This window comes from Otolemur garnettii, unplaced genomic scaffold, assembly GCF_000181295.1.
Source record: "Otolemur garnettii isolate 467f Iridium unplaced genomic scaffold, OtoGar3 scaffold00055, whole genome shotgun sequence".
NCBI classification, from domain to species: Eukaryota; Metazoa; Chordata; class Mammalia; order Primates; family Galagidae; genus Otolemur; species Otolemur garnettii.
The window spans coordinates 10,455,440-10,468,135 of NW_003852450.1; the positions used below are offsets into that span (position 1 = coordinate 10,455,440).

Genomic DNA, 12,696 nt, shown 5'->3' on the forward strand with positions numbered 1-12,696 from the left:
AAGAAGAAAAAGAATAAAGAGACAGAGGGGGCAGAGAGAAAGAGTAAAAGAAAGTTAAACAGTATTTAGAACAGCTTCTTACTACAAAAAAATTCTTTGATAAGTGTTGTATTCTTACCACATTGAAAGCTGTATGTAAATTTATTTTCATCACAATCATCAATGGTTTCATTTTTTTCCCATTTTACACAAATAGTAGTATTTGCTTTTTCAGGTTTTGTACAGTTAACTAATTGAAAATTTCCAGGCTCTGTCAAGAAGATTCAGAAATAGACTTAATTAATATTTTGTAATTTGTGCTATAATCTCTATTAAAGTGACTGAAATTATATTAATAGCATAATTTGGCTAGCATTGAGACTAATTTTGTTAAAGTCTAATAACACTTGGGTGTTGTGTTTTCTTATTATTTACCTTGTTATTTTTCAAGACTATATATTCTGGTAGCGTTTCATTTAGAATTTGTGTTACTTTTAAAAATGAAACAGACAAAATGTCTGTTCTACCCAAAGCAGTCTACAGATTCAAGGCAATCCCCATAAAAGTGCCAACATCGTATTTTGAAGAAATGGAAAAAATGGTACTTCATTTTGTATGAAACCAGAAAAGAAAACTCTGTATAGCTAAGACTATTTTAGTAATAAAAACAAAGCCTGTGCATCACCCTGCCAGACTTCAGGCTATAAGTCCACAGTAATCAAAGCAGCATAAAAATAAAAAGAAAATTCAGGCAACCAATCAGATACAATTTCAATCTTTGCATATTTCAAAGCATTCATTCCAATTTATATTTGTGCTTACATCTTCAATGTTGTGTTTACTCTTTGATTCTTTTTTTTTTTTTATTGAATGGTAACTATGTACATTAATGCACTTCTGGGGTACAGTGTGGGGTTTTCACATGCAATCCGAAATACTTCCATCAAACTGGTCAACATAGCCTTCATGTCATTTTCTCAGTTACTGTTTTAAATCTTTGATTCTTAATTAGAGAATAGTACACAGAGTAGTGGAGGTTTCTCTTTTGGGGAATAAATTTTCAGTGTTATAATTTTCTGTGGTCAACTGATGAGTTACATCAGTAATATTTAGAAAACAATGAATACATTAAGTGAACTTTTGTTTTCAAAACTTGTCAGATGTTTAACACATTTAAATGTGAATAAATTGATCAATAATCTGGCATTGTTAAATGATGTGAGATATCTTTTAAAATTACATGAGCCCTGAATCCCTTTCCCAAAATGCATTTTTCTAAGACACGTTTCCTAGAGACTGCTTGACAACTTTCATTCCTTCTCTTTCCCAGAGATAACTTAGCTGGCAAAACCAGCTTGACCTTTTTCCTTTGAACGTATTTCCTATGAATGTCAAATCCTTAACTTTATGTTTTTCCCCAACATATTACAGATACATTTGCACTTGAAAGAAGAAATCCATGCACATTCATATTAAACGACTTTAATTAAGTAGAGAGGAAAAAAGAAAGACCTAGTAGCCAATGGTTGGCAAAGTAAGCTACATCTCCTCTATACTAACACCTCTGTCAAACAAGCAGGAGCGATGACTAAGGTCTATAAACAGAAGGCTTAGGTTGCTTTGAAATTTTTACTTGGTTAGGAAAGCAAAAAAGTTCATACACTTGTATGCAGCAGACTTCTTTTCTCTCAGCCCTGTCCTTCGCCAAACTGACTCCTGCCTTACACAAAATCACACTTTTTTATTGTAAATATAGAAGTAGAAACAAATCGATTTACCTGGTAGGACATCTAACGTTAACTGTTTAGGTGGGCCAGCACATGTGTGATGAGTTATATTAACAGTGAAGCTTGTGCATTGTTGTAGGTTATGGAACTCATTGTTTGTACAGTTCACAAATCCACTACATTCCACTTTGTCATTAACATTAAGCTTTGCTGTAAATGATTTCTTTGTACTATCATAGTTGTAATCCACAGAGATGTCTGCATATTTGCTCTCTGAAAGAAAATGAAACCATGACAATGATCTCTTTTTGCAAAATGAATAAAATTATGTTTAATGCAAATTCCTTAACGTATACTTTTTAAAATGTCAAATCATCGACAAAACACCCCCAAGAACATAAAAACATGATGCAAGGCATCAGCTGCCTCCATATCGTTCTTTTCCTAATTCCCTTTCTGAAAGAACCTCAGCTTGTACATTAATATTTGGATTAGTATCAGATAAATGTCTGTCTTCCTAACTGAACTGTGAATTTCCGGGTGAGCAAAATCTGATCTATTCAGATTATCACCACAAACCCAGGTCCGTGTACAATACCTGTCATTCGTAGGGATTCAGTAACGACTTGCTGAGTTGATGCACAAAGGAAAGATGCAACTGAAAATTTCTTCTTCTAGCTTCATGTTATAATTACTCCTGTTATTTAAAACCTAGTTATCTGTTTCTCCAAATATGTGGAACATTAATTATTTAGGTTTTTTTTTTTCTTTGCAGTTTCTGGTCAGGGCCTGGATTTGAACCTGCAACCTCCGGTATATGGGGCCAGCGCCCTACTCCTTGAGCCACAGGCGCCACCCAAACATTACTTATTTAGAGGCCACAGGTTCTCCTCCCTTCCCTCCTTTAACTATGTAAAACTATCACAGCTTGTGGACCCTCCCAAGTACCTTTCTTTCATGTCAACACTTTCTGTGACTGATAAAAATATCTTTTCAACAGATCTTCATTTATTCACTGACTTTTATTTAACAGAAAACTGTAAGTAGTTCCACATTACTTAAGTGAAAAGGGTAAGGAGGCAATGATGGGAGAGGAGAGGTGGATGGAGCCTGATTATAAAAGAACTGTTGATTAAATAAACAAACCGTGGCTTTTGGCCACCGTGGGATATTAGCTTTTAAGATTCGGAGGTAGTCATTGGAAAGAAATTAGAGCCAGTGAGTTTAGTTTGCTAGTGGATCAAGAAAGCTTGGAATGAAGAAGGAAATAATTAAAGTGTTATTCCAAAGTGAGGGATGCTGCCTCTAGGTCAACACACTTACCACAGGATATCATAGGAGTAGAAGCTGTAACAGAGAGAGAAAAAAAAAGAAGAAGAATGCAAATGATTAAAATTTTATTTTGGAACAGTGCTGTGTCATTTGGGGGAAAGATGATTTACCATGTTTCGACTTCATAAACTATAAAAACTGATCATGTAAAAGTTCGCCTAGGTGTAACAGATAATGTAAAGTTCACCTAGTGCAATGTTTTACCCTTAAAACTGCAAACTTTATCAACCAATGAGCTAGTTCCATAAAACGTTGTCATGAATTTATCCAACCAACACAATTGTGATAATAACAATATTAAGACTTTACACATCTGATTGGGGTATGGTAACATGGCTGAGTGTTTCCAGAGCCAAAAGTATTTTAAAGGTACTCATTCCCTTGATTAACATCAAAATAAATTTATTTAATTATAATCCCCACAGAATGAGGTTTATGCTTTTGTTTGTAAGAAAATAAGATGATAGTTTCATTCTCCAATTTTTTGATGCTCTGTGCACACCAACAGTAATAAACTCCTCTCTCAGCAAATGGAGGAGTATCGTATGTGGGTTTCTGTATTCAGCCAAAGAACTGAGAGAGAATGTGCTTTGTGGAAGCTGAGAGATCTGTGCTAATCTTGTTTTGAATGGGGAAGAATTTGAGAGAGCATGGTGGGCTTGCAAGCTCTTCCTTTGCTCCCTGATCCACCGATACCACCCTTGCTGTGGCGGGTCCCCCCAAACCTCTTCCCCTTCCCTCCATGCCCCATGGCTGTTTAACTGGAACTCTGTGATCCCCACAGAGAGCCCCTTTGATGGAATCAGTCTTTTCCATACTAAGAACCAATACCCCCCTTAGCAAAAGAAGTTCTAGTAGATTCTGTTATTTGTCATACATGTTTTCATAAAACGTACAACTCTGGGGAGATGCTAGGACAACAATATGATGGGTTATGACAGTAACATTATGTCTTGATCTCATCAACTGCTACACTATAAGTAAGGAAATGTCTAGCTGCTGTCGCATGGCCCTTAGGACTCAAATATTTAATGGAATTTCTCAAAGGAAGGAGACCAAGATAGAGCAGGAGGAGGACCCTGTCGTGAGCACATCCCCAGCATAGCGGGTTGCACGGTTGCATGACCGAGGGTAAGGTTGTCACCTGTTGTGGTTGACAGGACAGTGCTTGCTGCAGTGCTCAGAGTGGATGACACAGGGGGTGCATCAGAGGAAGCTGCAAGAAAATGAACAGAAGAATAAAGGTTCATGAGTTTGTTATTTTGAAGGGTGAAGGGAAAACTCTTTAGCAAAGATCGTTTCCTAACATAATCTTTGCTTTAGCAAACCTCCTTTGATTGGACACTTGCTTGTTTTTCAAATCACAAAGTGAATCAAAGGTTGATCTATGAATGGCCCTTGAAATTAACAGTATCTCCAGTAATTCCAACCAAACATTGTATATGATGAAGGGAAACATAATTCCTCGGTGTGATTCTAACCTGATTGGAGATCTTCCTCAAACTATTCCATTCCCTTTTAATTACAACTCTCCTTAGTTTGGATACTAACGGGACTAACAATTACTCTTTGGTAACACTTTTTACATATCAGACTTTTTACACATTCAGTCTTCACATTAATCCCAGGAAATAAGTATTATTTCCATTTTTACAGAAGGAAAAACTGATACTTAGAATTAGTAATTTGTCCTGTGGTCAATTAGAAGGTTGAAGACATGGGATTTGATCCCAGGGCTATATGACGTTAAAGTTTATTTACTATTCTTTTTTGCCATGACCATTTATAATAGGACTAATAAAATGAAACTTACCTAGAAAAACTTACTAGAAAGTTTCTTTTGCCTAAATCAGTACAAATATGGAAAATTTACCAAATAGGAAAACTGCAAATAATATTTGGCATGAAATAAAAGAGCTGCGTTCAAGTTCTGAGTTTTCACTGCATTGTCCATAGCTGAAGTCACCTAAGCAGCAAACCTGAGGAGTTGGGAGTGGTGGTGATGTTGGAAGTGAGTGCAGGTAAGACAGCGGAGCTGGTGCGTGCAGGCCCGGGGGTCGTTACACTGGAGTTTGCAGGAAAGGGGCTGTCTCTATTCCTCTCTCCTGAGCCACCTGTAGGTAAGGCAGTGGGGCTGATGTGTGCAGGGCTGAGGGTCGTTGTGAGTGTGACACTGGAGTTTTCAGGAAAGGCGCTGTCTGTATTCCCTCCTCCTGAGCCATCTGCAGAGAGAAGGGCCATGAGCACTGTCACTCATTCCTGCCACACAAGGGCAGACGCCAGAGAGCCAACATAAACACAACCACTGAGACTAAGGCAGGGGAGCCAGCAATCAAGCGTTTCAGCTATCCTGCAACGGATGCATTTTACAAAGCTGTACTCAAAACACCTGGGCTTAAGAGAAAGGGAATTTCGGAGGCAGACAGCTGGAAACCTATGCAGCTTAGTAGTCGGAGCACAACTTTAAAAAACAGCTGGGGCTTCAGGAAATAGCTCGGTCAGCCCAAGGTTGCAAGCCTCCTGGCTGAGGGCTGTCTCGGGCAATATTAAAAATGCATCAAAGCAGTTGTGGGGTTCTGTCTTGCTGGTGCTGAGGCCACGTGGATGGAAGTGAAGCTCTGAGTGTAAAAGGGTCTTTAAGGTTAGCGCAAGAGGAATTGCAACCTGGTACATGCTGTGAGGCTTCCAAACCTGAACCCCTCTGGGGAGGGATCCCTGGGGCAGGTGGCTCAGTTTGAGTTCATCTCTTAAAATGGAGACGAATAGGCTTCCGCCTGTGCAGCAGCTGAGCTCAGAGTCTTTTCCTTTCCAGACGAAGGCTGCAATTTTGCTTTCACTATACAGGCTCCACTTGCTAGGAAAACTCAAATTGGTTGGTTTGGAACCAACAAACCCCACTTCATACTGACACCACTCTCCTATTTTCCAATCTCATATGAGCTAACGGGTAGAACGTAGCATTATAGCTGAAGAAACTGAACATGGTCCTCAATTAGGACTGTTCACTGTCAGGCTTCAAAGCACCTAATGCATTTCCTATCTTCCCTACACATCACACCCAGAATCACAATGCAGGCAATCAATGTATAGTCATGGGGTACTGACTAGATGGCACCATGCTAGTAGCCACGGCAGAAGCCAAAGAACTATGAGTTAGCCTTTATTCAATAACTTATTTTGCTATTTCACTGTCAAGATGCCTGGTGTCATCCGTTCAATGATCTGAGATTAGCCTAGCATTTGCAGTCCACTTCTGTGTTTCGGCAGTGATACCCGCAGAGCAGGTGCATGAGTGAGTGTGCAGGCATCTGGCAGTTCCAAATGGAATGCAGTGTGTAACTTCACATGTGCATCCCATTAGAATCGGAAATACATCTTCCAAAGAACATAGTTGGGGTTCTCATTGCGGACTTTAAAGCCACTGAACCATAAGGTTTACCTAAACCACAGAACAGAATAAGGAACATAAGTACCAGTTCCTCAGTGCCGGATGCCCAGAGCAAAGTCTCAACCAAACAAGAAAAAGGGTAAGGAAGGTTTGCTGGGTGTTTAGAAAATTCATTCCGACAGAACTGGCCCGTGTCAGCGCATTAGCCGCAGCCTCATTCCTCCTTGGCTTGCTTCTACCCACTTCTCCACTCCCCTCTCCTCAGCTTGTGCCCTTCTTCCCCCTCCCAAGAAGCCCTCGTGCCCTTCTGTGGTTCCCACTCTCACCCTCCCCAATTCCCTACTTTCCTTCCTCATGGGAAAACCACTTTTCCCTTGTTAAATATGTAATCTCACTGCTGGCTTCTGAGTGGCATTTACAATTTTAATTAGGGTGATTAATTCTAACAGATTATTAATGAGCCATATTAGCCACAGTGAGAGGGAGTATTCCTTGATCAGGGTGGAACAGACTAGGTTGTGTGACAATCAGACTCCAAGGGCCAGTCCTTTTCTTCACCCCATAGCTTCTGCCCCTCCACAACTTCTGAATCTGTGAATCTGCTAAAAGCTCCAAATCTTCTGACTGTCATTCCTGTGGCAGCTGCAATACATGGAAAAGAAGCAGGGGACGGGGCAGCCCTAGAATTGCCTAGAATATGTTCATGCCAAGGAACAGTTTTCATCCTCGAGAATGGCAATTATTCTATGGGGTACACCTGACTTCCATGTTTGATTCACACCCACAGTGAGACCGCTTTGCTGCCAGCCCCATAGACCTTCCATTTATATTTCAGCACGCAGGATGCTAGGTTTATATATGCAACTGCGTGGATCTGTGAGCTGAGAAAGTACATACTTGTTTTTCCTGCATAAAAAAAGGCATCCTGGAGGGATTTCGAGTCTGACTTTAGAAAGTCCAGGGAGGGAATATTTTGAATTGTTATAACTACAGAGACGCTAAGCTGCAAGAATCTCGTATAAATGAAAAATATGAGCATCTATTCCTTTTCCCCCTCATTCTCTAAATAGCAATTTCACGATGGTTAGAATTTTGCAGAGCTCTTCGTGGATGGTAGGAGTCATCCACTTTTCCTTATTTAGTGGCATGAAGTCTTTAAGTCAAGATATCTGTGCATTATTTGTATTACTAGCAAAAGGAAGTTTTCAAACATACAGAGTACCCTGAATAGCTCTTTCCCCCTTATGCAAGTTTTTGCTGCAGTCTCACTCATCTTACTATTATTTCATCTCCACTGAAAGGAGCTCTGGTGCGTGGTTTCATTTCCTAAGGGCAACTGTGAAACCCCAAATTCATCAACTAGTGAATGCCACAGGCAGCTGGCTTTCCTCACACCATGCTTAGATCCAAGCGACTGTCATGTACTCTTCACATTTGCACAAGTCTAAAGGACCCGCAAACCTGAGGTTTCATTCCTGCCCGGGGCAGGCGTGAGTGCGGTAAGGGCAGCGGGGCTGCTGTATGTCTGCGTGCCAGCGTCGTCAGAGGGCTTCTGCGAGTGCATGGGAAGGTGAGGCGTCTGGGATGTAACACCTAAGGTAAGAAAGTGAGATCATTACGTCAGGCTTCCTCCCTCCCAGACGCAAAGTTTCAATACTGACACAGGAGCGAATCGCTATGACAGTTCACCAAACTGTCTACCAGCATCTGTTTGGCAGAGAGGTGGCCCCTGAGCTCCGCCTGTCTTCCTGAAAGTCCCTGGAGCTGGACACAGCCAGAGAGTTTCTGCTTCCACAGGGCTTTCTTGACTTTCCAATCACTGCGAGGTTTTTGGATTCTCAACCAACTCTACAAACTGACATTTGGGACATTTTTCTTTTGTGGGGAGATTAAGAAAGATATCCTCTATCTGTTACTGTCTCATAAAAATCACAAAGGGAAAAGGGCATTAAAAAGGGACAAGAGATGTCCCTATATTTAATATAAATAAATATTTAATATATACAATGGCCAAAGTATATGAAAAGATGTCAACATTATGAAAAAAATTTTTAAGAACATGAAATCAACATGAAATATTTTTATGTCATGCTCACAGACATTAAAACATTAGTAACATCCAGTGTAAGAAAAGGTGTGAAAGCATGGAAGCTGTCACATGTATGTGTGCTTACACAAACACACTCACAAAATCATATTCCCAGAGCCTGGAGGACATACAATCATGGTTAAAAAGGTTATCTTTAAGGAACAGAATACTCATTGCGTGTGTGTGTGAAGTATACATATAAAGCATATATGTGTCACACAATTATATATACACACACAAAGTTCTATATTTATAATGTTTTGCAACATGTATAAGCTATGTTTATAAAAATATTACACATTTAAATGTAGTTATACATATGGATGCTTATGGAATCATTTTCAAAAAAGAAACAATTATAAATGGTGTACATAAGCGTTAGAAAACTTAAGAGGTTTTTTTTTCCTAATTATATCAATAAGAAAAATCTTATGGCATTCCATTATATAAATCAATCTTAAAAATAAATAAGACATCTAGCCTTATCTCAGTAGAAAGCTGAAAAACCACCTGATTGGGCTTAGTCCCTGCAGCACAGTGGTTACAGTGCCAGCCACATGCACTAAGGCTGGCAGGTTCGAACCTGGCCTGGGCCAGCTAACAATAATGACAATTGCAACAGAAAAGTAGCCAGGTGGCAGGTGCCTGTGGTCCCAGCTACTTGGGAGGCTGAGGTAAGAGAATCACTTAGGCCCAGGAGTTTGAGGTTGCTGTGAGCTGTGATGCCACAGCACTCTACCCAGGGTGACATAGTGAGACTCAAAAAAAAAAAAAGAAAAGTAAAGAAAAACCACCTAATAGCAAAATTATTTTCTAGAAAAGAAAACGTGGTCTTTTACTTAAAAGCAGAGAGTTTCAATCTGTCCAGGGCTGTGGGAAACCGAAGCAGGCAGAAACTGGGAGGATGGTGAAGAATGTGGAGATGAGAGGACACGGGCACAACTTTCCCCTCTTTATGTTACTTAGAAAGTCTCCTCTCCTTCCCCTTTTCTCTCCTCTCCCTGACAACATACCTACATGACTTTAGTCAACCAGTGTTTCATAGATACTTAATATTTTCCACACTTCATGCACTTGCATAAAAAAACATACTTAGAAATAACCCACATAATTCGAAGAAAAAACTATTGTGATAACGTCAGAATTTTTAAAAAGACAAGCGTTCTCCAGCATCACTTCAGTTTTCATTTCTCTGCCAACCTTCTGCAGCAGGAACACCAGGATTATCCAAAGTGTCCGGCGATACTTGGGTTGAAGTATTGCCTGGACTAAGAGGAGGCTTGGGCTCTGAGGAGTCATTTCCTCTGTCAGAGATGCTTGCAAGTGAGAATGCAGTGGTGCGAGCAGGTAAGGGGTCACTGGTAGGCACAGCACTGGTTATGTTCAGTCCTGTTACAGTAATAGGAGATGAAAGGAGAAAATAAGTACGTGAATCATATTCAAAAACACATGGTGATCAGAGTAGATGGCCTCCCCAGTGCGTGTATATACCCAAACCCATATACCATACATATATGATGTATGGTATGTATGAAGTATCTGCGTATGGCATGTGTACACATTTGTAAATAAATACATATACATCCAAGGTCAGACAAGTAAGTTCACGAACTCTTCCTGGAAAACGTACTGCATATCTCATTGCATTCACCCTCCAAGTACTCTCTTGGGAAGCTACGCACTGGTGTCACCCTTCAAAGCAATTTTGAAACTCTTTCTGGAGTGGCCATCGGGGCTGCCAGTGTAGGAGGCCACCTGATCATGGTCACCTTCAAAGTACTCCTCCTCACCACCTGGTGACCATATTGATAGTCAGCAATGAGGTATGTAGCACTTTTTCTAGGATGAGTTCACAAACGTAAATGTCAGACTTTGTACATCCAGACATAGATGCATACAGAGATAAATATGACCTACAGACATAGCCATACAACAAGCTACAGAATAGTGGCTAAAAGGAAAAACACAGAAATAGGGGAAAGCAGCTATTCTCTGCCCCTCTTCCCATTCAACTGCTGGGTTCTCAACTATCCGAAGCTATTGGGTTCAGAAAGATGCAGCACAATGAGTAACTAAAAAGAAAAAATTAACGACTTAAAGAGAGAAATAGAGAGAGAGATTATTAGGAGGGCTAAGGTCTCAGAAGGAAAGAAAAATGAAAGACAAAAGTGCTAGATATACACGATTAAAAAAAAAACTAAATTAAATTCCAACCAAGGAAGAGAAATATAGACAAAGGATTGGAAAACAAATCTCACAAACAGGTTTATGAATTACCCAAGACTGCAGAAATGCCTCCAGTTTCATGGCAACAGAAGAAAACACAATTTAAAATACTGAAATAATATTTTCCACAGACCAAGTTTACTTTAAAGGGAAGAAAAATGAAACCAGGTGATACTGAACAAGGTACATGAACATTTGGTAGGAATGTACTCGGGCACAACCTTTCTACAGGGCAAAATAGGACCGTGTACCAAAAGCCTTTAAAGGATTTTGTGCTCTCTTATTAAAAAAAAAAAAGTGCAGAAAAAAGAACAGAGAAATACACTGATTTTTTTTCTATATCATATGATTTCTAGAGTTGGGGATTATAGAGTTGCAGTTTTTCCTAAAGTTTCTATGTCTAACTTATATTTACTTCTTTAAATTGCCACATATCTATATTTAAATATTTAAGTCATCAAAAACTGAGTTGTACTACAGACAGGCATTTTAGTTAATCGTGGTCAACAAAATTGGGCAAAGAAAATGGCGTAACTATGGGAAGAGCGAGTGAATGGGAGAAAGGAGAAAGGGAGAAGAAGTGATAAGGAAGGAAAGAGTAAATAACTACAACTCAAATATTCCTAAACAGGGAATTAAGAAAATGGAAATAAACACGGTACAAAGAAATCCCAGCTTCATTCCTTAATATGAAAGGTAGAATGAATTTTTAGTAAATAAAGATAAAAGCCAAGTGAATCATATTGCACTGCCCCAATGCCAGGGTCCGTGAAATATGGCAGAACTATTCTGCGATTCCAGAGATACAAAATAATAGTAAGGTTGTTTGGCATGTTATCGTCCAATGAAAATTTTTAATTTATAGAATTTCGTGACCAACTCACACATAAATAGTAGAGATAAACTTTCACCCATAACTACATGCTAAGATGTCCAACTAAGAACAGTAATAGACAAGTAGCTACCTCCAGTCCTCAGTGCTGATCACGGCTAATTTCAGTACACAGATGGAATAAAAGGAAAGAAGGGAGAGTGAGAGAAAAGAAAGGAGGAACATGGGGAGTGGGACAGAAGGAAAGAACTAACAACAGAAGAAAGAAAAGAAGGGAGGGGACAAGAGGAAAGGAGGAAAGAAGCTCAAACTTCTTTCCATTAACATTAATTAATTGTCATCATTACAAATTGGACCATTATTAATGTATTTTTATGTTGAACCGATGTTGGTGTTGGCAGAGTCCCAATGATCCCTTTGCTTTGGGAGATAAAACAAGTTCTCTTTCTCATCCACTCCCGCTCTTGTTAGATTTGAGTTTTTTGAATTTAAAGAAGATTAGATGGGGAAATCACTCCAAAAAGCACAAATAATCATGCTGTGCTATTGTGGAGAGTCATTCCTAAACATTTCTTCTAGTCAAACATATTCAGTCCCAGGTGTATGAAGAAAGGGTGTCCAGGGAACTAACTCCTCAATCTCCTTGCTCACATCTTAAACTCAGTGCATATCGCCTCATTTCACAAATACGAGATTAGTTTGAGATTAGAATACACGGTCGTCAATTCCACATGGTCCCTGAACCTCTGCTTTGGAGATACTACTGGTTTCCATTGATTACATTCATGTCTGTACTATTTGGAAGAAATCATTCCCATTTGCATTTTGGAGCACGATTCTCACTTAACTTCCCTGGCCTTGTTATTTAGCAGCTTGTTATGATAGAGTTAGTGCGATAATAGAAACTCTCTCAATAAGGTGATGAGTCGTTTGCGCTTTTAAACATTTACTCCCATTCTAACTCATACCCATCCTCTCCTGCAAAAATAACCAGCCGAGGTGATTGAGATGAATTTAATCTTCTCTAAAAGGGGGAGATGTTAAATTGCGTTTGAGTAGGGAATGGAGACCAATTACAATCTGGCATAATGTAAAACTAATCTTAGACCTTTAAAAAAAAAAA

At 39.4% G+C, this 12,696-nt stretch overlaps 1 protein-coding gene across 2 annotated transcripts in view; it reads right to left on the minus strand.

Moving 5' to 3' along the window:
• The window catches only part of PTPRC (protein tyrosine phosphatase, receptor type C), a 114,228-nt gene that overhangs the window by 49,771 nt on the left and 51,761 nt on the right, over positions 1-12,696 (minus strand). The window contains exons 3-7 of one of the 2 annotated variants that reach the window (XM_023514560.1): positions 7,888-8,019; positions 4,183-4,254; positions 3,030-3,053; positions 1,758-1,979; positions 119-250 (exon numbers count right to left, since the gene is read on the minus strand). In XM_023514560.1, the coding sequence (XP_023370328.1) occupies positions 119-250; positions 1,758-1,979; positions 3,030-3,053; positions 4,183-4,254; positions 7,888-8,019 (582 nt within the window). The remainder of the gene's footprint in view (positions 1-118; positions 251-1,757; positions 1,980-3,029; positions 3,054-4,182; positions 4,255-7,887; positions 8,020-12,696) is intronic. The other variant, XM_023514561.1, reaches the window with a different exon arrangement.